Here is a 26,833-nt window from a genome sequence, read left to right on the forward strand (position 1 = left end):
TCGTAATATTGATGTTTCATTGATATCAGAATCGATTTTCGATCACATAGTGATCACCTTCGGTGCTGTACAAATTATTATTGTGATCGCTTCTCAGTTTTGGTTATTGATAACTTGATACCAGTGTCTGAGTTTAATTTGTACAGCACCGAAGATGATCACTATGTGATCGAAAATGGATTCTGCTATCAATAAAACATCAATATTACGGCCAACGCTGACCTTTATTTTAATTTAACATATATGGTCGTTGTGCACACAGCACTCCATGGAGTCGCCAATAAATAATTCCTTTCACTTCTCAACCCAAAATAGTCACATGTGGTAAAATGGCTAACTTCTGCGACATTTGGTCTTTTCAGGTTTAATAGAGAGCCAGGCAGCAGATGCATCTCTAAACTTTTGTATTATGTAAGGGGAGAGCACATCGTGCCAAAATACGTCAGAAAAGTATTTTCTACTTTAGCTGTCGTGTGGTAGTGGAACTTTATTCTTCTTCAAACCTTGTTTGACGGCTTTAACTCAGAGCAAGTTTTCTACATGCATGTAATCAATAAACTGCATGTCCATTGTCAGACTGTTATAGATAACATCAGAGAATTCGCATATATCGTTGATGATTAATTTCTCTTTCATGTTTACTATTGTTTTAACAACACTAAAAGAAACCTTACGAAAATTGTGCACTGTATTATAAGAAATGAAATAAAACTACCCACAATAACCTTACGACGAAAGTCTGTTTAATAAAACTGAGTATCTCTACACAAGCGTGCCTCTACCGGCACAAATTACTAAAATACTACCCACTTAGATTTCGATTGGGTCTGTGTTTGATTGGTATGCTGTGTCATACTCAAGAGGTATGCAAATGTGGCATTTCATAAATAAAGTTATGTATTCCTAGAAACTCAAAATTTGCTTGTCAGCAGCGGAAAGAGGCGTTACCTGTTGTGCAGCATTGTAAGTTTTTCTCTATTGCACTATGAGCCGAAAGTATTTTCTTGCGATTTACTTATCGATATTTGATATGACTGCTTGTAGCTCTTTCACAGAAGGGATGAAAACGTTGCAGTCAGGGAGACTGGAACTGTGTACCATAACAGACGCTTTTTCACAGGCAGCACGTTGCCGCAGAGGTGGCGAAGATGCATGCGTCCTTGCTTTCCCTGACGAGGTGGCTAGAACTCGTAAACCGCTATTTACAGGACGAGACTAGTTGCGAGTTCCACGTGCAACAACTTTCCTGGGCTAAAAACCGTAAATTTACAATCTTTTGTTACACATCAAGCGATAATAAATTATTCAATGGATATGACAGGAGAAATCAAGTGAACTTTGAGATGACTGTTGGACCTTTACAGATCTTTACGACATTCCTTCTTAATCCATGTCGTTGTTGTCTCCTTTTCCCAGGTGTCCTTGGAAATGATAACCTCCTCTTTTCCAAAGTCTCCAGGGTTTTCTCCAACTTTTTGTAGATTTCATTGTTGCTCCGAAGTTTCCAGCCGGTTTCACCCTGGACTAGATCCATGTTTTCCCGTAATATTCTTCTTTATAGTATCTCCAGCTTTCCCACCCTGTAATTCACTGAGAGTCATTTGCTCTCAGACAGGCACTCTGTTTTCGCCACAGCACTGTAATGCTTTATTCTGGCATTCCAAGAGATGCACTTTTTGTTGTAAATGTTTTTAGTTAATCCGTAGGCTCTCTCCATTTCTGAGATCCGGTCCCCCACAGCTGCTCTCTCCAATCCTCTTCACCGAGGTATTTGAATTTTTTTACTGTCTCAATCCGTCCAATATCTGTTTCAAGGAATTGTGGTCCATTTCCGTCACTTGTAACGAACTTAGTCTTCTCTTTCGAGATCCTAAGTCCTGTCTCGCCAGTGATCCTTTCTAGTAGATTGATCTGTATGGCCGCTTCTTCTAAGTACTCTGGAAGTATTGCAAACTCATCATCGAAAGCCAAGCAGTTGGCTTTGATTCCTCCCGATTTCCTTCCTAGACAGATTGGACTAATCCCTTGATTTTCAAGTTCGGAATTCCAAATTCTCATAATCTTCTCCAGGAGACATCTTAAATACTATTGGTGATAATCCATCGGCCTGTCGCACATCCGTCTTGATTTCAAATGGGTGGGACAATTCTCCGATAAACTTCCCTTTGAAAGTTGTGCCTGTTAAGGTTTCTCTGATAATGTTTTCCAACTCGTTTTTGACCCCAAATTTTCTGATGATCCTATCTAGGGACTCTCTGTCCACCGAGTCAAAAGCTTTTTTGAAGTCAATGCAAGAAATCACTATATTTTTGCCATTCACCATTCTGTGTCGTGTTATTGATTTCAGATTAAAAATTTGTTCGGCACAGGAGCGGCATTCCGGAACCCACCCTGGTATTCTCCAAGTTGTTTATCCAGGATTGCTTTAGTTCAAATTCAAATGGTTCAAATGGCTCTGAGCACTATGGGACCCAACATCTGAGGTCATCAGTCCCCTAGACTTAGAACTACTTAAACCTAAGGCCATCACACACATCCATGCCCGAGGCAGGATTCGAACCTTCGAACGTAGCAGCAGCGCGGTTCCGGACTGAGCGCCTAGAACCGCTAGGCCACCACGGCCGACTGCTTCAGTTCTATTCGGCAGTGTCTTTGATTTGTAGATGACTGGGAGAAGTGAGACGCCTCTGCAGTTGTATACAGCTTGTTTCTCACCTTTCTTACGGAGTGGGTCGATCAGTGCCGTTTTCCATTCATCTGCAACTGCATTCAGTGGTACTGTGTGCAAAATTTGTTGGAAATAGAGTCAGTAGTAAAGAAATAAGACATAACCTTTTATTATTTTATTTCTTTACTACTGACTCTATTTCCAAAAAAATTTGCACACAGTATTCACATGTACGACTGAATGCAGATGCAAAAATATGTTATTGTATGACACATAGTTCAAAAGATATGCCGTCATAAACACAGAGACGCCCCATCATGCGTGACATTTTAATTTATTATTTCTTTAGTACTAAATCTGTTCGCCCCACGCGCCGCAGACAGTTTCCAACGGCACCACTGAATACGCCTTCAAAATTGTACTGATGCACCAAATATATTTCAGATGATGTGACATCACAAACATTGAGATGTGGGCAGACGAAACTACTGCAGGATGAAATTCGCTAGTGATGTAGTTGAAATATGCGTACAAATCAGTGTGAAATATGTTAAATGTATGTGACACTTACGTATGCGGGTAAGGTCTAGCTTAAAAAACTCTACCTGAAATCGTGAATCGATTTAACCACACTTGTTACACATATTATTTACTATATGGATAGAAATACTGTGAGGTTTAGAACGAGCTACCTCCAGTTAGGTTGGGAGTGATAACATGGAAAGGGAATGGGAGAGGGGGAGGTGGATGGAGGGGGGAAAGAAAATATGGAAAAAGGAACGGGGAGCAGGAGTTGGACAAAGAAAAAGACAAGAAGAGGTGGAATTAGAGGGGGAGGGGAGGAGGTGATAGGTGCTGCACAGAGGCAGGGGTAAGGCGAACTAACGGAAGCGGCATGTATACGTACCCAGGCAACGCCTGGTGCTCAGCTGTGTCCTGTAATTCACTTAATCTGTGGCCTTATCAGCTAAAGCGTTCTTTTCAGTTACACGTAACATTCCTAGCGTTCCAGATTCCACACATGCACGCATGCGCAAGTTACACATTGCCAGTAAATTCAGTTGCTTCGTGTTGGTATTCAGGGCATGTTCTCCATGTTGAAAGGTTTCGGCGACCGCAGCTGTCCCCGACGTCTCACAGGTCCTGACATCTGTCGTCGTGAATCCGTATGTGGACTGGAATGGCACTGAGTGCATGGGAACCACCCCTGGAGACCGTGTATGCAACTACAACTGCCAGAAGGTGAGACCCCAATTAAGGCACTGCCTAATGCTCTGACTGTAACTTACCATGTATTTATTATTACTTTCTATTTTATTTCTTGTCATTTACACTTAGCGACTCAGACAGGTCATATTTTGACGATATTATGTTGCACATTTACTTAACGGGAAGCTTATGCGGTTTCTTAGTGTTTCACGAATATTGCAGCACTTATACTTGCATACTTGAATGCAATTGGGAAACGGAAATGCTTAAAATTAACAATTTTTGCTTTAAGAAGATGGGAAAATAGGAATATACGGAAGTGGTCACTGTTGAAGACCCCCAATGCTGTCCAGGAGGCAAAGACACTGAGGCTCTCGCTCGTGGACATACACTGCCCAGTCGACTACTACTTGCCATCAGAGGCTGGGGAAATCAGCAATGCTTCCGAGTCTCTCGTCCACAGTTGATATGGTCACACATCTAGGTTAGGTTCCTTTTCTTCCGTCTATTCCGGATAACTGCATGTAATTCATATCTTCATTTACCTTAAAATCTAATATTAGTTTCTGTGACACTCCAGTTTCCAGGAACTTTTAATTACAATGTGTGTGTGTGTATGTATTTGTATGTGTGTGTGTGTGTGTGTGTGTGTGTGTGTGTGCGCGCGCGTAAGTTTGTGTGTGTGTGTGTATGTATTGTGTTCTGCTAATGAAACAGTCAGTATTGTTCCATGTCTAAGATATATGGTTCACCTTCATTAGCAATTAGCACATCTACTGTATCACAGAAAAGAAAAAGAAATGGAAAATCCAGCACGGAATAACGACAGTATTAATGAAAGGATACATTCCTCGCAGACGGGCACAGCAAAAAGACTGTTACACAAATAACTTTCAGTCAAAAGGCCTTCTTCAAACATAGAAAACTCACACATTCAAGCAAGCACAACTCACACAAACATGACAACTACTGAGGTCATTCGGCATAAAACTGTGCCTGATAGGAGAAGCAATCTGAGTGGTGGGGGTAAGGAGGTGGCCGTGCCATGAAGGGGGGGAGGGGTGGAGGGGAGAGTGCAGTGCTGCTTGTGGGAACATGCAGGGATGTAATGGGGGCAAGGTAGCTGCACTTGCGAGGTCTGAGGGGGTGGAGACAGAACATGAGAGAACAGAAGGGGGAAAACAGGTAGAGGTGTGGGCATTGGTGGGATAGAAGGCTGTGTATTGCTGGACTGGGAGCAGCATAGGGAATAAAGGGTGACAGACAGGGACTCGTGAAGTTACAGGAATGTAGGGTATACTGCAGGGAGAGTTCCCATCTGCACAATTTAGAAGAGCTGCTGTGTAGAGAGGATCCACATGCCACAGGTAGTGAATCAGTCATTGAAGTGGAGCACATTGTGTTGACCAACATGTTCAGCAACTCTGTGATCCAGCTGTCTCTTGGCCACAGCTTGTCAGTGGCGATTCATGCAGACAGACAGCTTGCTGCATGTCAAGTCCATGTAATATGACACAATGGTTGAAACTTAGTTTGTAGTTGACATAACTGATTTCAAAGGTAGCTCTACCTTCGACAGGATAGTTGACACTTAGGCCAGACTTGAGGAGGTGATGATGGGATGTCTTGCATCTAGCTCTATTACAGAGTTATGAGTCATGAGGCAAAGGGTTGAGAGCAGGGTAGGGAGGGTTGGATAAGGATATTGTGTAGGTTGGGTGGTGGAATAAAAATGTAGAAAGGGGTGGTGAAGTGGTATGAGTGGGAGGAGAATGGTAAGATGGCAAGTCACTTTACAAACACACCTTAAAAAGAGATTTATTGTTAGTCTCTTCAACACTTAAAACACTTGAGCAGAGATAGTCAGCTCAGAACCGGGGTATTAACAACAGTATTTAATCTGTAGGGCGAAGCGGTTTATGGACTACAATACTGGCATTTGTTTTACAAATGGTAGGTCCTGCTGGTGTTTCTCTTTACATTAGTCCATGTCTTGGCCCTTCTGGTCAGAATAACTTATAATACCTGTAAAATAAACCTATTAGCACCAGACATAGACAAGAAGTCATTATCCTTTGGCATTAAACACCACAAACCCATTTAATTTTAACCTTTTAATTTAGCTGTCTGTGAATTAAGGCATTAGATGACTGCTCCCTATCATACCAACTTAACAAACCAACAATCTGGATGACTTCAAGACACATCAAGTAAGAAGAACGAGAAGAGACGAGGTCAGCCCTGTTATTATAAACAATTCAGTGATCATCCACCAAGCTAATCTCTACATAATGTCTGAGTAAAAGGAATTCCCTTTAAAGCACAAAATATCTACAGTACGGTAAAACAACAACAACAACAGCACATGATAGTTCATTAAATAAGAATACCTTGCTAAATTACAGCCAACCGAAGGTAAGACATTTCTTAATGAGTGAAATAAACTTGAACAGTAAAACGTGGGCAAATTACTAACATCAAATCACTTTGACCAAAAAGCTGTTTCCGAACATACGCTCAGTAGTGCAATTAGGTCACAGAATAGTACATAACAGCATAGCTGTACCTGTACTGCGGCGGTGCTGGTTGCTCTCTCACTATCCTTTAAATAATCAGTGCACCTACCAGGTGAGGTAGGTAGATACTGCCATGGTAGATACTGGTTTAGCCGACAAAAACAGCGCTGAACAAAATTCGACTAAATACCTACCAGGCAAAGGCCACATAACTCCAGTGCATAGGTAGTAACTGAAAGTTACGTCGCCCGAAAAAATGTCAAAAATTTCCTTTTAGTTGATGTAGTGTCTTTAAAACAAGTAAAATGGCTACCAAGTCCGTATTTAACATCCCGACATCAATTGTGCAACGCTACTGTCTCCATAACAAGTTTACTCAAAAGCAGCCGAAGATATTTAGTCCGACCCGATATTTTAAACACGATGAAATAATAGTTTTCCAAAGTAATTTTAATTACGCCAGAAATTTGTGGTAATGAAACTTAAGATAATTCGAGGAAATTAGATTATATGAACTTATCCTCTTGGGTCCAGTTTCAACCGATACTATAGATGAATACATTACAATCCCTAACTCCGTTTTTCGATGCCAGCATGGTTATTATGTGTTTTACGTAAAAATTTATATCTCCGGTAGTATTGAAGCTATTGATTCGACATTTTAACATCATGGTTGTGTTATCCATAGAATTTGGTATACTAAGTATGAAAGAGATCGATTTATATTTACAGAGTATGTGTAACGTATTGCACGCAGCGTTGAGCAAGTATACGACTCGATCGGCCCAGCAGCCAGCGCCAGCTCTGCGAGCGGGAGAACCAAAATCTGCTCCCCTCTCTGCTCCACGCCAAGCTACGCTTTCAATAGTATACGACAACTTGTAATAATTTGCATTCGTTGCAGTACTTTTACTGTAACTACGTTGTGAAACACACTAACGCTTTAAACAGCCGTATAGCCACCAACCCAGCCAAAAACAATCCGTCACTGCTGTTTGTGAACACCAGAGCAAACTGGCCCCTCAGACTCGAGTACAGTACTCTCGTTGGATACCACAGCGAACAACACCCACCCCCTCCCCCCCTACTGCACCACCGCCTCTCTCTCTCTCTCTCTCTATCTCTCTTTCTCTCCGTCTCTATGCCAGCAGCCACGTGTCCTGCTACCTTGCGGGAGTATCCTCACACCACCTCAGAACTAAACTTGAAGAACTCGAAGGCAACTGACGTGCAGCGTAAGCTTAAATAGTCTTCACCTTCATATCAGCATCTCTGATCGAAAGACTAAACCACCGACGATCATTGGTAACTAGAGAGGTACCACTCTGGTTGTGAAGCCACTGTGCATGGCTCAGGTGGAAATGGTACTGGGTAGGATACTTCTCATTTCTGGGCACGACAAGAGGTAGTCGAAACATTGGGATAGAATGTGATTCATTTGCTCTAGTCCTGGGTTGTATTGATCAGGAGAGGAATTCTCCTTTGTTGCTAGATGGTAGGAATGTGAGAGGTGGTAGGTGGCTGGAGAGGCAAGTCCAGGAGATCCGTTGTGCACCAGGTTAGGAGGCTAATTTCGGTCAGTGAAGGCCTCAGTGAGACACTTGATAAATTTGGAGAGGGACTCATCATCACCGAAAATGTGTTAGCGACTTGTGACTAGGCTGTATGTAACGAGCGGCAACTTTTGAAGTGAAGGTATCGCTTGTAGTTGGTAGGTTAGATATGGATGGAGGTTATGTAGCCATCTTTGAGGGGGAGGTCAACATTTAGGAAGTTGGCTTTTCAGGTTTAGGAGGACCAGATTAAGTGAATGAGGGAGAAGGTGTTGAGTTTCTTTAGGAATGTGGACGGGATGTCCTCACCCTTGACCCAGACCACGAAAATATCATCAACGAATCTGAACCAGGAGAGAGGTTTGGGATTCTGGGTAGTTAGGAAGGGCTCCTCTACTTGAAACATGATCAGGTTGGAACAGGATGGGACCATAGAGGTGGACATTTCGGTTGGATTTGTTCATAGGTAATGCCTCCAAAGGGATGAGGGGATTGAGGGTGAGGATGTTGTAGGTCATGGTGTCCAGAAAGGAAGTAGTAGGTTTGGAATCAGTTGGGCATTGGGAAAGGTAGTGCCCAATGTTCGCAATACCATGGACATTAGGGATATCAGTATACAGGGATATAGCATCAATAGTAACAAGTGATTACCATGTGCTAAAGGAAAAGGAACTGTGGACAACTGGTGGAGGAAATGGTTGGTGCCTTTGATATTGGAGGGTAAATAACAGGTAATAGGCTGAACATGTTGGTATATGAGAGCAGAGATTCTCTCTCAGTGGCAGCACAGTAACTGGCCACAGTGGTGTACCCTGCTAGTTGAATTTATAGTCTTTACGAAGAATGTACAAGGTAGGAGGGCGAGGAGTGGTATGGGTGAGCCATTGTCACCCGGTAGAATTATAAGGGTAGGGTCAATTTTTAAGTGGTTGAGTGTGTTTTTTTCTGCAGATGGAACGTTAGCTTCCATGCTGGCTGAAGGAATGATGGTGAGACAAGATTTCAGGTTAAGAAATTCTGTAACTTTAAGAAGGGGAGTTGTGTCATCGTCAGATGGAGGACTGAACTGAGTCAGAGGGGGTTCATCTCATTTCACTTCTACATCCAACCGTGATCCAACTCCCACTGCCACGAAATAATGCCCTCTTACAAGTCCAGAACCTCTTACCTGAAACCTTGCCTCACCATCATTTTCCAAACCTTCAATATGGAGAGTAACCTGACATCTGCAGAAAAAAAACGTGATCCATCACCTACAAATTGATCCTGGCCTCATAATTCTACCTGCTGAAAAGGCTCCAGCGCTATGATTTTGAACCATAGTGATTATGTGGCAGAAGCACCAGCTGTCAGATTCATCCATCTACATACCCTTCCACAACGACCTCATTCCAAAAATATAATGGGACCTCCTGTCTGTCCCCAAATCATTGCCTATCCAAGGATCTTTCCCATGAATCTACCTCTTTCCTCACCCCTACCATTCCCTGAACTTCTACCATGCATATGCTTCATAAAGTCCATAAACCAGACCATGTAGGATGCCGCATCGTAGACAGTTACTGTGCCACCACTGTGAGAACCTCTGCTCTCATGGAACAACACGTTAGCCTGTAACTCAACCTCTTACATCAAAGACATCAACCATTTCCTCCGCTGATTGTCCACAGTTCCTGTTCCTTTACCACAAGGCATCTTGCTTGTCACTATTGATACCACCTCCCTGTGCACTAACATCCCAAAAGCACATGGCCTTGACACTAGCCCATGGCCTCCCAATGCCCAAGAGACCCCAAGCCTATGACCTACCGTCCTTGTTTCAATTACCACCATACCCTCACCCAAAATTACTTCACTTCTGAAGGCATAACCTACAAACAAACCCATGGTACAGCATTGAGCACCCACATGGCACCATCCTAGGCAAAAATTTTCATGGGCCATCTAGAGGAATCCTTCCTAATCATCCAGATCCCCAACCCTCACCTGGTTCAGATTCTTTGATGATATTTTCGTGACACCACACCCACACTCGTCCAGAATCATAATACCTTCTGCCCCATTCTCCTCAACCCAACAACGCACTTTCCTCGATGTTGACCTCCACCTGAAAGACAGCTACATCAGTATCTCCATCCATGTCACATCTTCCGGCCACAAGCAATACTTCTTCCATACTGTCAGCTGCCACATATTCCATTCCATTCCAAGATGTCCCTCCCATATGGCCTAGTCACCCATGGACATGAAATCAGTTGTGATGAGTGGTCCCTCTGCAGATACACCAAGTGTTTCACTGAGACCTTCACAGACTCAAATTACCCTCCCTGATTTGTATGGCAACATATCTCCCATACCTTGTCACTTCAGTTACCTACCAGCTCCCAGATTTCCACTGTCCAGCCACAAAGGAGCACTCACCTCATGCGATTTGTGCCACTCAGGATTGGAGCAACTGAATCACATTCTCCACCAGGGTTTCAACTGCCTCTCACCATGTCCAGAAATGAGGAATAAGCTACCCACTATTCTTTCCACCCCTCCTAAAATTGTATTCAACTACCTAACCTACACATTATCCTTGTCCGTCCCTATTGCACCCCTGCTCCCAACTCCTTTCCTCATGGCGCATAGCTCTGTAAGAGACGTAGTTGTATGACCTGTCCCATACATCAGCCCACCATCTCCTATTCAAGTCTGGTCATAAGTGTCACCTATCCTGTCGAATGTGGAGCTACCATTGAATGCAGTCATGTCAACCACAAACTAAGTTGCAATCACTGTGTTACATGAGCATGAGAACCAGCAAGCTGTCTGTCTGCATGAATGGACGCTGACAGACTGTGGCGAAGAGACAGCTTGACCACAGAGTTGTTGATCATGTTGCCCAACACACTGTGCTCCACTTCAATGACTGATTCACTACTTGTGGCATGTGGATCCTCTCTACACAGCAGCTCTTCTAAATTGTGCAGATGGGAACTCTCCCTGCAGTATACCCTACATTCCTGTAACTTCACGAGTCCCTGTCTGTCACTCTTCATTCCCTATGCTGCTTCCAGTCACTTCAGTGACTACTTCACTGCCCATGGCATTTGTATGCATTGTACCAACAGCAGCTCTTCTGAATTGTGCAGATGGGAACTCTTCCTGCAGTACATCCTACATTCCTGGAATGTCACTAGCCTCAACCTTCGCCACATACTGCATTCCCTGCTCCCACTCCAGCCTTCTATTCCATCAAGGCATGCACTAGTCTCTCTCTTTTTCCTCTCCTCTACTTCTCCCCTTTTCTGCTCCCTCCCCTCCTCTAACCTCCACCTGACGACAGGTAGCAGCCCCACCCTGGCTCCACCACATCCCTGCATGTTTCCACAAGCATCACTATACCCCCCCCCCTTTCCTAGCCTCCTCGTTACCCCACCACCCAGATTGCTTCTCTCATAAGGCATAGCTGATTGCAGTCTCGCCTCAATACCCAGAGACAGTGGTCATTGGTGTACGAGTTGTGCTTGCATAAATTTGCGTGTGTGTTTTCTGTTTTAGAAGATGTCCTTTAGGCTGAAAGCTTACAGGTACAGCAGTCTTCTTGTTGTGCCTGTATGCAACTCAGCTTCTCCTCTGTATGGTAAGAAGCAATGTATCATTTTTCTAATACTGTCGAAAAGAAAAAACAAATATACACTAGTATTACTTAAATGGACTAAATTACAGTAGTCTGCCTTCAAGACTCGTCCCATAGGACCTTCTTAAGTATAGCAGAGGCCCAAGTATGGAATCGTTATTAGTGTTCAAAAGGATCACTAAAGGATGCCCACATGGGTCGATTTGCAGAACTATTTTCTGAAACATCACCATTCAGTACACAAGGAGAAGGTCTTCATAGTCGTCATTATACTGTGATGTCCACCATCACACTTTCTTTGGCCACTGGCTATCATCCATTCTTTCAAGTAGTCCATACCATTTTAAATGCTTCTTCTGTATGATAAAAATTATTGGTTTTTCTACACCATAGTCTCTCTCATATTACTATTTGTGTGATATCGTCCAAAAATTGCGGTGCCACAGCAATGTGTATCAATACCACAGATATGAGCGATGTCTCTCTGAAATCTGCAACGATGTATGGAAGAGGCTGAAAAAGATTCCTCTTATATTAATATGACTTATGCCTAAACCATCTATTCATTATCTTTAAAGCATTATGTTAACATAAGTCTATCAGCCTATTCCCATTGTCATTTAACGCATTTACGCCACACTGATCAACAATGGAGTCATTAGTTCTCCACCCAGTACGTGCACTCAAGTGCCCAATAACTAAACTTTCTTTTCGATCACTTATCTCCTCCGGCGATTCCGTCACTTGCGCGTAACATTTCATCTTACGCCTGCATTTGAAGCATACATTTCCACGATTACGACTCATTGCCCTAATAATTCCACTAGCACGTGCAGGATTCTTTCACCAATACGATCCCAGGATTTTATATCTTTCTTGCATTTTTTCCGTAATGCTATGAAGACCGTCTTCTGGCTCTCTTCTCTTTTGGCACTACTCCATATCATCCTTTTTTTATTTTACGAAATGTTTCCTCACCTTTAGTGGCAATCCCAGGGACCTTCCAATTACCTAGATTAACTGTCTTTCTCTGTGCGAAATTTTGTTTTCCAGAAAAACAAAGCTGTTCATCTGAGGGTGTTTTAAAGGGAAACTTGGCCATGGCATTTTTTACAGGTGATGGGGTGCAGACCTAACGCCCCAATGCCAGCCTGGAGAATCGGTCAATGTTTACTGGCGGTTTTCTTCCATTAGGACGACTGCCTGTCTAGGCTCAGTCCTCATGCAAAACGTATGTTGCCAGCGGTGGAGTCCTCCTGTTGTCAGCTTCAAAAGTCGGTTCTCTCCAGGGATTCCCATTTGATCTATCTAGTGAGTGTAATCTGACTACTGAAGAAGAAAAATTGCTCCCCATGCAAAGTGACTATCACGATAAATTTAAATAATTAGCCTATCACTTTGATGTCAATGACTTGGCGCATGATGGTTGGAGTTGATGACTAGGGCACCAACGATATGATTCTTCACTTGGCGATTTTTTTGTTGCGGCGATATCTTTTAATGATATTTGAGTCTCTCACCTACACAGAGGTATTACCGAATTTATGAAGTGATAAGTAATATAAAGCCTATATTTACAACTTCTCTGTGCTGTTACCGTAAGACAGCGTCTGAAAGTGAGAAGGCGTCCTGTTACAGTGCTAGATCTCAGCACTCTGTCATGAGTCATAAATGAGTTCAATATTCTAGTCCTGTGATGCATGACGTGAGAGTCAAGGAAAGATATTTTTCTACCTGATGAAAGAATACTTAGAGGAAATATAGCCTATGCCATAGTCCTGTACAGGATTTCACAACAATTAACGATACTTTAGCGATGTGAAAACGCGTGTCTTGTCCAATCTCTTCTACCTTTAAAAATAACTCGTTTAAATAGGAGCAATCAACATTTCGTGTGAGAAATTCGAGGTGTGTGGTCAACAACATCACTGCCTCTGATTGGGTAAAGTGGGTTATTTAAACTGGGTGGTCTATATTGGGGTGTAATTCTTTAGACTACTGTATTCATCCAAGCTGCAGCTCTTTGTTTCTCAGTGCACTGTGGCTGCCTGCAGCGGCGGTCACGAGGAGTCAGCAACCGGAAGTAACGGATTAGCACAGCCTGGGTCGGGTGCAAAGAGTGCACCGACCTGTCTGACTTTGCCCACAGCAGTGAAGGCTGGCGAAGTGACCAGAGTGCTGGGTGAGCCCGACATAAGCGGACGTGTGTGTGTTGCATGAAATGAGATTCAAAGTGGTGAATATTTGTGCTGGACATATTGATAACATCTGAATTCCTACCACTCCAATCATCCTCGCGTGCCCTCCACGGCGGCGGTGGTGCAGTCTGTCATACATGTGCATCCACAACTGCAGTTGCAGCTACGGCTGTGGCTGTAGTTTCCTCTGGTCCTTGAACGTTGGCGCCAGTGATGTACGAGGGCACAGGCGTGCTGTTTATGCACTTCTGTGAGGCGAGTGTGCGACATCTACCCACGGCAACTACAGCTAGGGACTGGGTCGTGGTTCAAGTGTGTCGTGTTTAATTCTTGTCAATACATTGCAGTAGACTCTGTCTTGCAGTGGTATTTGCTGTTGTCTCTATCCAAATGGTGGTTACTACACAGCATTTCATTCCACTCCCTAGTGATTACACTTATTACATATTGGGGGACAGGGGTGGACAGTTGAGTCATGATGTCTACCCAAGTGGGGAAACCCCACTCCTGCAAACTGGTTAACTAAGGAATAAATATCATTATATTAATGACTTTGATTTGAATTTCGCGCCATTAGCTCCTTCCTCTCCATCACAGAGTGAGTCTTTTCCATACCAATTCTTTTCTGGGAGGGTGGTGAGGGGTGGGGGCGATGGGTAGGGGGGATGGAATGTTCTCTGGTGGTGGCACTGTGCACTAGCTCAGTCGATCCCTGCATGTCAAGATGAGTACACACACAAAAATTTTCCAATAAGACGACATCTCCAATTGGCAACAGTGTAATTACATACTTATGACAGGTAGGTGTTGGATGTGAGCTTTTACCACGAAATAAAAGTGAGATCCAGCCCCTGCAAACTGAATTTTGAAAAAAAAAAAGACAGTATATCCTATAATATACACTACTCGCCATTAAAATTGCTACACCAAGAAGAAATACAAATGATAAACGGGTATTCATTGGACAAATATATTATACTAGAACTGACATGTCATTACATTTTCACGCAGTTTGGGTGCATAGATCCTGAGAAATCAGTACCCAGAACAACCACCTCTGGCCGTAATAACGGCCTTGATTAGCCTAGGCATTGAGTCAAACAGAGCTTGGATGGCACGTACAGGTACAGTTGCCCATGCAGCTTCAACACGATACCACAGTTCATCAAGAGTAGTGACTGGCGTATTGTGATGAGCCAGTTGCTCAGCCACCATTGACCAAACGTTTTCAGTTGGTGAGAGATCTGGAGAATGTGCTGGCCAGGGCAGCAGTCGAAGATTTTCTGTATCCAGAAAGGCCCGTACAGGACCTGCAACATGCGGTCGTGGATTATCCTGATGAAATGAAGTGTTTCACAGGGATCAAATGAAGGATAGAGCCACAAGTCGTAACACATCTGAAATGTAACACCCACTGGCCAAAGTGCAGTCAATGCGAACAAGAGGTGACCGAGACTTGTAACCAATGGCACCCCGTACCATCATGCCGGATGATACACCAATATGGCGATGACGAATACATGCTTCCAATGTGTGTTCACCGCAATGTTGCCAAACGTGGATGCGACCATCATTATGCTGTAAGCAGAACCTGGATTCACCTGAAAAAATGACGTTTTGTCATTCGTGCAGCCAGGTTCGTCGTTGAGTACACCATCGCAGGCACTCCTGTCTGTGATGCAGCACCAAGGGTAACTGCAGCCATGGTCTCCGAGCTGATAGTCCATGCTGCTGCAAACGTCGTCGAACTGTTCGTGAATGTGGTTGTTGTCTTGCAAACATCCCCATCTGTTGACTCAGGGATCGAGACGTGGCTGCATGTTCTGTTACTGCCATGCGGATAAGATGCCTGTCATCTCGACTGCTAGTGATACAAGGCCGTTGGGATCCAGCATGGCGTTCCGTATTACCCTCCTGAACCCACCGATTCCATATTCTGCTAACAGTCATTGGATCTCGACCAACGCGAGTAGCAATGTAGCGATACGATAAAGTGCAATCGTGATAGGCTACAATCCGACCTTTATCAAAGTCCGAAACGTGGTGGTATGCATTTCTCCTCCTTACACGAGGCATCATAACAATGTTTCTCCAGGCAACGCTGGTCAACTGCTGTTTGTGTATGAGAAATGGGTTGGAAACTTTTCTCATGTCAGCACATTGTATGTGTCGCCACTGGCGCCAACCTGTGTGAATGCTCTGAAAAGCTAATCGTTTGCATATCACCGCATCTTCTTCCTGTCAGTTAAATTTCGTGTGTGTAGCACGTCATCTTCGTGGTGTAGCAATTTTAATGACCAGTAGTGTATAATTGAATTTCTTGTTGTGAGATCTTTCATCTCCAGCATGAACTGAGTCCTTTCCCCGCCAATTTCCAGATTTGGGAGGGGAGGGCAAGGACTGGAGGAGCTTGCAGAAGGGGGGAGTTTATTTAATTTATCGATTTAATTAATTAGTCAATCAAACTGATATCAAAAGTGTTCTTTCATCGGTGAGGGGAGTTCCCAGAGAGGTGGAGGGGGGGACGAGTAAGCGGGGAAGGGGGATGGGTGAGCAACAGGATAAGGACCTGTCAGTGAAAAGAGAGCGGTAGGTTTGCTTCTAAATGTATACATGCTCCTGAATGTAGGCAACCCGCACTAACAAAATTCACTGCTGTGCTTGCTGCCCTACTACTTACAGGGTCTCCATGACTGACGTCACTCTAATCGAGTTCGCTCACAGGCACCTAATTCGTGGGGAAGCTTTGTTTTGAGGGAGGAGATAGTGAAATTTTTGCACAGTTGAAAGATGTAACGGTCATCTTGGTGAAATACTGCCATGAGTTTCTCATTTGTGGGTAGAGGACGTGAAGTGTTTCGTATACAAGACGCCGATAGGTTCTACAGGACCTGGTTGCCTGTTTGACTGAAGTTGCAACCATTGTTGGTGAAACACCTGATTGTCATGTAGGTATTAGACATGCAGATGGGAATTGTGCATTAGTGTAAACATACGACATTTTTCTGCAAGATCTCTAAAGAATATTCATCACACGGCAGTCTGAACAGAATCTCCGAACATCACTTTGTGGACACCTAGCGGGGAAACGGTGAGTTGTTTGTCATATACAAGAAGTGTTTACTTTCGTGCACGCTAACCAGTCTAAAATTTTGTACGTAGTGTTTTACACCCTATATATTGTGCAGTTATAGTGTATCTATAGTGCATATGAAATTTCCTAAAGCTAGTCAAAAAACATTGCTGCTTGGAAAAATAGAGTTAGAAAGCCATAATACTACGTCAGATCACTTACATTACAAACGTTATTTCTTTCCAAAGGTACTGCTCTGCCAAGGGGAAGAACAAGCTATTGAGTTGCTAACATGTCAGACCAACTACGGATGCGTTCGTGGGGAATGCGTCGAAGGCGAATCGGACTGCGAGGCGGAAAACGACCCCATCACGTGTACAGGCGAGGGGCTCTTCCCTGACCCTTACGACTGTACCAAGTTCCACATCTGCAAGCCGGAGGGAAACTCTACCGTAAGATACTGCGAGGACGGCTGGGCTTACAACCCACTTACAGGCGTTTGCAGGTAAGGGACAACAATTTCCCTGCTGAAACGGAATTCCCAATACTAACGACGTCTTTTCACGCAGTTTGAGACAGCTACCACAGGGCTCCCTAAGATATACTATCTGGAACGAGAACGTATACACAACTAAGTAAGGAAGAAATTTTTAACGTTTTAGCTGCCGAGTTATGATACCGTCGTTATTTTTAACTAAACTATACAGTTTTCTGTACTCTGTGGCCTTGGAAGAACTCTTTACAGAGGACTTCAAAGATATAACATGTCGATGAGGCAGTTTCAAGATACCGCCACAAACAACTATCCCTCTGTTAGGAGAAAAAGTCTTATAAACCTCTGCCCTGTTGTATCAAATGAAAGCAATCACACGAATCTCGTACAGTTCGAGTGTTTATTATTATCGCTGTCATATCAAGTGCTCAAAATCTTTACCCCGGGCAATGATATAAGCTAAAAAGGCCTTCCAGAAACGTTGAGTTTTGTTCAAATGTGTGTGAAATCTTATGGGACTTAACTGCAAAGGTCATCAGTCCCTAAGCTTACACACTACTTAACCTAAATTATCTTTAGGACAAACACACACACACACACAAACACACACACACACACACACACACACACACACACACACACACATGCCAGAGAGAGGACTCGAACTGTGGTGTCACCGCCAGACACCACACTTGCTAGGTGGTAGCCTTTAAATCAGCCGCGGTCCGTTAGTATACGTCGGAGCCGCGTGTCGCCACTATCAGTGATTGCAGACCGAGCGCCGCCACACGGCAGGTCTAGTCTAGAGAGACTCACTAGCACTCGCCCCAGTTGTACAGACGACTTTGCTAGCGATGGTTCACTGACTACATACGCTCTCATTTGCCGAGACGACAGTTTAGCATAGCCTTCAGCTACGTCATTTGCCACGACCTAGCAAGGCGCCATATTCAGTTACTATAATGTATTCAGTTACTATAATGTATTCTGAACAGATAATATTGTGAATCATGTACCATCTAGAGCAACGTTCATCATTAATGGATTAAAGTTAAGTATCAAACTAATTACGTCCCTTTCTGGATGCTAATTCCTTGTCATGTTCCAGACCTCACGTCAGTATAGTTCTTCCCTCCTCACGCCAGCCTGCGTGAGCTAAAACGCGTGCTTTTCGGCCTCTACTCGTAACACGGTGTTGGCTCTTCTGCCAACACAAAACGAACCTCCGCCGGGATTATCCGCACAGTCCGTGACTGCAGCGCCTTGGACCGCTCGGCTAATCCCGCGCGGCCGTTGAATTTTATTTGGATCTATAACTTAACAATTCCACATTCAACGGCATTTCACGTTTCGTGTCTCATATGAGTTTCCTTGTAAGCCTGTTGTTTCATTTAACTCACAGCTGTAAGTCCAAAAGCGTTACGTCTGGTAAGCAGGTTATCCGCGGGCATCTGAGACAGCCCAGACCTTAAGCATGAGATTACACTAATAAAGATTTCCACTCTCAAGTTACACACTGGGGTCTCTAGGTGCCCCCGACTCCCTGTCCCGTTGGAGAGCCGCTGGGAGTTTACCGAGGTCATCCAGGGGAACCCTCCACATGTCGTAGGGAATTGTGCTAATTACGTAGGTTGGTACTTAAATAGTGGCAACACTGCTGTGGAGACACTATGCAATGGAATCTACAATTGTTTCTGATAGCACACGTTGTTGACATACCGACCTTACCTCCGAGCAAATGGACTCGGCCGTCCCACGTCATCGGTGAGAGCGCACAATCGAGGGAAACACAGCCACCTGTGAGCGAGCGGTCTGAGGTAACGGTGTCACTATGTTTTCGAAACGAGAACTTCCCCAAAAACGGAAGTAGGAGTAATCCGCTCAATTACAGGCCTATATCACTAACGTCGATTTGCAGTACAGTTTTGGAACATATACTGTGTTCGAACATCGTGAAGTACCTCGAAGAAAACGATTTATTGATACACAGTCAGCACGCATTCAGAAAATACCGTTCTTGTGAGACACAACCAGAAAATATCGTCCTTGTGAAACACAACTAGCTCTTCATACTCATGAAATAATGAGTGCTATTGACAGGCGATGTTAAATTGATTCCATATTTTTAGATTTCCAGAAGGCTTTTGACACCGTTCCTCACAAGCGTCTCCTAACCAAACTGTGTGGCTCTGGAATATCGCCTCAGTTCTGCGACTGGATTCATGATTTCCTGTCACCAAGGTCACAGTTCGTAGTAATAGACGGAGAGTCATTGAGTAAAACAGAAGTAATATCCAGCGTTCCCCAAGGAAGTGTTATAGGCCTTCTATTGTTCCTGACCTATATTGACGACATAGGAGGCAATCTGAGTAGCCATCTTAGATTGTTTGCAGTACATGCTGTCATTTACCGTCTTGTAAAGTCATCAGATGACCTAAACGAATTGCAAAATGATTTAGATATCTGTATGATGCGAAAAGTGGCAATTGACCCTGAGTAAAGAAAAGTGTGAAGTTATTCACAGGAGTACTAAAAGAAATCCGCTAAATTTCGATTACGTGATAAGTCACACAAATCTTAAGGCTGTAAATTCAACTAAATACTTAGGGATTTAAATTACGAATAACCTAAATTGGTACGATCACATAGACAATGTTGTGGGTAGAGCAAGTCAAAGACTGCGATTCATTGGCAGAACACTTAGAAGTTGCAACAGATCTACTAAAGAGACTGCTTACACCGTGCTTGTTCGCACTACTCTTGAGTATTGCTGTGCATTGTGTGATCCGCATCAGGTGAGACTGACGGCTAACATCGAAAAAGTTCAAAGAAGGGCAGCTCGTTTTGTATTATCGCAAAATAGCTGAGACACTGCCACAGACATGATATTTGAATTGGGGTGGCAATCATTAAAACAAAGGCGTTTTTCGTTGCGACGCGATCTTCTCATGAAACAATCACCAATTTTCTCCCCCGATTGCGATAACATTCTGTTTGCACCCGCCCACATAGGGAGCAATTATCATCACGGTAAAATAAGAGAGATCAGGGCTCACACAGAAAAATTTAAGTGCTCGTTTTTCCCACGCGCCGTTCGAGAGTGGAACGGTAGACGGACAGCTTGAAGGTGGTTCATTGAAGCCATAAACTTTACTTAAATATGTACAAAAAATTATGTACAAAACAACAAAATTTCATAAAAGCAATTCTTCCTGTTTTCAGACAAGTTATGAATATTATTATTATTATTATTATTATTATTATTATTATTATTATTATTATTATTATTGTTACTGACATTGGCTGTAGTTGTATAAATATGTTGATAAGTATAACTGTCGTACAGCAGGTGCTATTAATTTCGCACTCTCATATCTATCTGAATTTAGAAATTTGTGAACACCCTGAGTGTACACCTGCGAGCCGCCACTGCCCATAAGAAGAACTGTTTGAGGAGAGTAACAGCAAATACCGATTCAGCAAAGGCCAAGAAAGTCGTACAATTAAGGTGTGGCCATCTGGTCGCCTACAGAAGGAGCACCCCAACCACCGATCAGGAAGGTGGGGCGAGGGGGGCGGGGAGGGGGGGGGGAAGGGACGGACAGCCCGCCACAGCGGGTAAACGCTGCCACACAGTAACATATATCTTTGTCTGTGACGCTGCTCACCTTTCAAAGCGCCAAACACTCTCCTGACCTTCCCCTTTCTCTCCGAACCAGCGAGAAACAAGATCCCCCCTCCCCAAACATCATGCTTCTAAACTTGCGCTTATGTGTGAACGACACCATTTTCAGCCAGGCAGCACTCCCACGTTGAACGAAGACACTTAATTATAATTTCCATATCTAAACAAAAGAGACAGCTATGTTGTTAATATACGCGACATTACTAAAGGTCAGTTTTATTAAATACGGGAAAATCCGAGTATAGCTATCGCTATTAACGTAATTTCGAATGAGCCCTAGAATTCCAAATACGAGTACACAGCCTGGACAACTAGCTCTTTGCAGTATTTAAAAAAATTAATGCTCCCAAAACTTACCTGTGCATTAATAACGAGCAACATCGCATACGTATGTACGGTTTTAACAGTGGAAAGCCAAGAAATAACCACTAACCTACCACAACAAGGTATTTATTCAAATAAACCCTGCAGTAGTATTAGTTAGTGACGATGCTAGAATACTCCTAATTACAATTCTGCAATATTACTGACCATAGATGTGACCCACCAGCGCTCAGTCCGGAACCGCGCGACTGCTACGGTCGCAGGTTCGAATCCTGCCTCGGGCGTGGATGTGTGTGATGTCCTTAGGTTAGTTAGGTTTAAGTAGTTCTAAGTTCTAGGGGACTGATGACCACAGATGTTAAGTCCCATATTGCTTAGAGTCATTTGAACCATTTGAATAGATGCGGAAATAAGGTGAAGTATACAGGTCCTCGGCACACACAAGTGAGACTCAGCAAAGGCCACAGTGAAGCAAAAGCAAACTGTATCCACACATACAGTCGGTCATAGGCTCACAGAGGCCACGGCACCTCTCTCACGATGTGAGAAACTCTCTAGTTGCATTTTTTGCCTAGCGCTGTACTACACGTATAGCGTCTTTGGTTGGAAGCAGCAGAATTGCTCTTTGATGTGACACAATCTAGCAACGTGGTGATGGCTTAGCAGCGTATTTATCCGTCTCGGTGTGTTATTTTTTATGCGTACGGTATCTTTGGTTGCAAATCGATTGTGTTATGACATCATTAATATGAAATGACATTATTTCTATCATCGTGTTCATTTCTAACACTATGGCGCCAGCCACACTAGTAACGAACTGATGGCTTGGCAGGGTACATAAATCGGGCCCGCGCTGTATTGTGACTGGCTGACAGCATCATGACGTCGACACGTCGTCGGGAGCGTTGAGGTGGATATTGCATAACTGGATAAAATGCGTAACTTGACGGAAATGGAGTACTCAGATATTTGCCTGTTTCTGATCTCTGCTGGCGCCTCGAATGACGAAATATTAAACTATTGTTATCAAATAGCCGTAGCCTAGGCGTCACTTAATTTGTTATTAACAAATACACACGGCCTATAGACTCTCCTTCCAGAGTGCCCCAGCTACAAATGCGGAAAATTGTCTAGAGATAAGGAATAAATACGATAATGGCGTTTTATTGATTGTTATTAACAAATACAACCAAGTGGTGTGACTTAATGTAATTTGTTACTAACAAATAGCACGTCATGACCCTGTCTGTGCTGTCCGGCTCCGAAGTGAACGCCTTCCACTTCCACTCAAGTACCCCATTTACATAGCGTGGTATGGGGGTGGAGGGGTGCCCATGTCTTATTGGTCTAGTGAGTCTCCCGCCATTTTATTCTGCTCCCATTGGCTGAGAGGAAGAGGAAGGTCTTTCCCGCCAATTTTATTTACATGACCACTATTGAGTTGCGTCATAACCTTGAATATGAATCAAACAATTGCATAAGATATGTGGGAGTTTCCCTCAGTGACCATGATTAATTGCTGATGTTCTCCAAGGGGGGCAGGGGAGGAGTGGTGTTGGGGGTGGGGGGGGGAGGCGGGTCACCAAGGAGCCCAAGTGCGTAACCTGGCATTAGAAGTCCTTATCACTGTAACCTGGTGCTAAAGGTGAAGATCATGTCGTAAGCACGCTGATAACGTACTCCGGTGAGCGTGCGGGCCTTTTGGTGTTTCCATGACGAACAAGCCAGAGATATACTGTAGAAATGTCCTGTGCAGGAGGTCTATAATTATCTGTTTGGAATGGAAGGAACAGTCTTGTTGCTACCATATGTGCAGTAGGATATCTTTCACAAAGTACGGCTACATTTATATTAGGTTCTGCAGATACTTGTGGCCGTTTTAAGCTCACATCAGTGAAACAGGAACCAATGTCGATTTTCTTGAATAGCATATTGACATGCCCATTAAACAATTTTTCTTTGAGCCATCAGACATCAGACAGTTTTGACGACGACGGCCACCAATTGCTCTCCTGTGCCATTCTCTTCACCTTAGGGTAGCACTTGCGATCTACGTCCTCAGTCACGTGCTGAAGGTATTCCAGACACTATCGTCGTCTACAGTTTTTACCCTCTGCTGCAGCGTCTTCTACCGTGGAAGTTATTCTCCGATGTCTTAACACACGACTTACTATCTTTTTCTACTCAGAGTTTTCCACATGTTCATATATTTCCAGAATCATAGGAGAACTTCCTCATTCCTTGACCAAACAGTGTACCTTCTATAGCACCGCGTCTCAGGCATTTCGATCCTCTTTTGTTCTGGTTTTCCTATAGTCCACCATCCACTAACATACAATTCTCAGAAATTTCTTTCTCAAATTTTGTTGCTGGCAGACTTGTTTTGGCCAAGAACGCCCTCTTCCCATGTGCTAGTCTGCTTTCTACGTTCTCCTTGGCTCGTCAGGCAAGGATTATTTTGCTTCAAAGGTAAATGAATTCCTTAACTCCCCTACTTCGTGATCACCATTTTTGATGTTAAGTGCCTCGCCGTTCTCATTTCTGCTACTTCTCACTATTTTCAGCCTTCTGCGGTTTATCTCAGTTCATATTCTGTACTCATTAGCTTGTTGATTCTATTCAACAGATCCTACGATACTTGTTCTCGTTCACTGTGGATAGCAATGTCATCGGTGAATCTTATCATAGATATCCTTCTCCACCGAATTATAATACTACTATTGACGATTTCTTTTATTTCTGTCATTGTTTCTTCGATGTATAGATTTAGGGGTGGAAGCAGCATTCCTGTCTTAGCCCTCTTTCTAACCGGAGCAGTTCAATCTTAATCTTCTAGTCTTATTGTTCCCTCTTCGTTCTTGTACATACTGTGAAGTTTTCTCGTCTTTCCCTATAGCTTAGGGGATGTTCATTAGGTACGTCAGAGGGTCTCTTTAAACTTTGAACCCAACTGGTATGCACTTGCAGCTATTGGGCTAGTGTTAAGGAAGCAGTTGATATTGAATTAGCAAGTAACCTTATAAATAGATGCCGGCCGGAGTGGGCGAGCGGTTCTAGGCGCTTCAGTCTGGAACCGTCGCAGGTTCGAATCCTGCCTCGGGCATGAATGTGTGTAATGTCCTTAGGTTAGTTAGGTTTAAGTAGTTCTAAGTTCTAGGGGACTGATGACCTCAGATATTAAGTCCCATAGTGCTCAGAGCCATTTGAACCATATAAACAGAGATGGAGGTTTTTGTTCAAACCTGCTATCTCGCTTGTCAAAAAACAGAGAACTGACTCAATGCTCCCTGACCGATTCATTATTAATTTCACTATCGATAACTCCTTATGTCTATCGCCTTTGGTTTGTGATGGCGCTAGTGTTTACACTGTGTGTGTGTGTGTGTTATGTTTCGGGTGTTTACTGTAAACCGCGACGTCACCCTCCTAGTACTTTGTATGCGAACACAGGTCTTTCGTTTCTATCTGCAATTTCGTATGTTTTATGATACCTTTGAAGTAACTTTGTAACAGCACAGTCTATAAATAAATAAAACTGACAGTATGTGCATCGTTAGCTACTGGATGCAACATACAGTTAGACCCCTCTGTCTCTTTGCTCTAAGGCTACAAGTAGCGCCCCTGCTGCCACGGTGAGCAAAGCTCCATATCTTGGAATCTTGGCTGGGCTACGGCAGCTACAATGGTGAAAAATCAGTAAAGATTTATTCACTAATTTCTAAGCGTTGGCTACCGCTACCCAGACAGAAAAAAACCCAAAAAGCTGAACACACATGTTATGTTTCTATTTTAGATTCTTCGAATCTACCTTTAAGTAATAACTTTAATGCAAACATTTGGTTACATTATGTTTGTATTTTATGTATATATGGGACTTTGTTGGCGAGGTGACTGTACAAAGCACTGATTCCCAATAGAGCGTACATTCTGTTTCAGTGAAGAGCTAACGGGCAGCATATGCAGCAGCCTTCCCATCGTGTGCGACGCCCTAGCCGACACCAATACATTTCCTGGAAACCCAAGCATCTACTACATCTGTGTCAGCGACGAACATGGTGAACTTTACCCCTCTTTGTACAGATGCCCACACGGAGGAATTTACAACCCGAGCACCTACCAGTAAGTGCACTGCGTTAGCTATCAGCAGGACACACCTGCTTCAGTTAAAACATTGTTGTTGTGTATGGCATGAGACGACTTTTACTTGTGCATTCAGTCTACGATAAAAGAAAAACTGTGTAACATTTATTTTTAAAAAAAAGGCTAACGATTTTCATTATTTTGATAGACAATGTTCTACAGCTGACTCTGGAAAACACAGTTTCCGAAATCTTCTGGAGCTCATTACAACAGATATTGTGCTGAGGGTTGTGGTGTGGAAATTGCATTTATTTTAGGTTCCTTGCAAGGCTGCCATGTGATATTCCCCGGAATTTGAACATAGAAGGCAAATTAACATTATTATCAAAATGCTCATTCAGTAAGAAATACAATAACCTACTATGAAATAGATTGTTAAGTGTGTCGGAGAACATACTCTAAAATGGATGACAAGTAATTTAATCACCTTATCTAATAAGAGAATTAACATGGTAAGAATATATATGAAACTTCAGATCACTGTGCAAACACACTTGGTTTGACCTCCAAAATGAATTAAGTCGTTGCATACACCCCACGATTTCGTCATTGGCTTGAAACACGTCCTCCTTGCAGGTAAACTAGCCAGGTGGTCTCATCCTTTGTCTCCCATAATTTCTTCTTTAATTATTGCGATTGCAAGTTGGTGGTCCTCGCCCCCAAAAGTGCTTCTTTCCAGACTGTAGCATGTGCACCAAGTTTAGCTGAAATCTATGCAGGGGCATAGCGGGAGCTTTATACCTGCGGCTCCACCCGCGTATACACATGTCACATATATGTAACGTTATTATCCCATATTTGTACACAATTTCATATCTCTAGCGAATTTCATCCTGTGGTTTCGTTTTCAGGCAGTTCCATGTTCATAGCGTCTTATCTTCTATCTACAATGATATAATTTTGCAGCTACGCTCAGCGACTATGTGGATACTGTATGAGTAATTTGTTGGAAGTACAGTTAGCAGAAATGCAGTAATAAATTAAAACGTCAAACATGATGCGGCAGTTTTCCACGGATCCAGTAATTATGACGTGATATCTATTGAATTATGTGTCGTACAATGACATAATTTTCGACCTGCGTTCAACCGTATATGTGTATAGGCCTACTGCCTGCAAAACGTGTAGCGAATGGAGTTCGTAATAAAGAAGTCGTGTCTGTTGTGGCAGTTCTATTGCATAAAAACTGAACTACGCTCTGCCCGAGCAGGCCGTGAAGGCCCAACGGTACCGACCGGCCGCCGTGTCATCGTCAGCACACAGGCGTCACTGGATGCGGATATGGAGGGTCAGCACACCGCTCTCCCGGTCGTATGTCAGTTTACGAGACTCGAGCCGCTACTTCTGAA

The 26,833-nt window shown here is 43.4% G+C and overlaps 1 protein-coding gene across 3 annotated transcripts in view; it reads left to right on the forward strand.

Annotated features, from left to right (window-relative positions):
* LOC126188332 (uncharacterized) overlaps positions 1-26,833 on the forward strand; it is a 426,405-nt gene that overhangs the window by 344,203 nt on the left and 55,369 nt on the right. The window contains exons 2-4 of one of the 3 annotated variants that reach the window (XM_049929929.1): positions 3,773-3,910; positions 17,091-17,347; positions 25,281-25,463. The exons of 1 other annotated variant lie outside the window; for it this stretch is intronic. In XM_049929929.1, the coding sequence (XP_049785886.1) occupies positions 3,773-3,910; positions 17,091-17,347; positions 25,281-25,463 (578 nt within the window). The remainder of the gene's footprint in view (positions 1-3,772; positions 3,911-17,090; positions 17,348-25,280; positions 25,464-26,833) is intronic. One more of the 3 variants, XM_049929928.1, reaches the window with a different exon arrangement.

This window comes from Schistocerca cancellata, chromosome 5 (assembly GCF_023864275.1).
Source record: "Schistocerca cancellata isolate TAMUIC-IGC-003103 chromosome 5, iqSchCanc2.1, whole genome shotgun sequence".
NCBI lineage: Eukaryota > Metazoa > Arthropoda > Insecta > Orthoptera > Acrididae > Schistocerca > Schistocerca cancellata.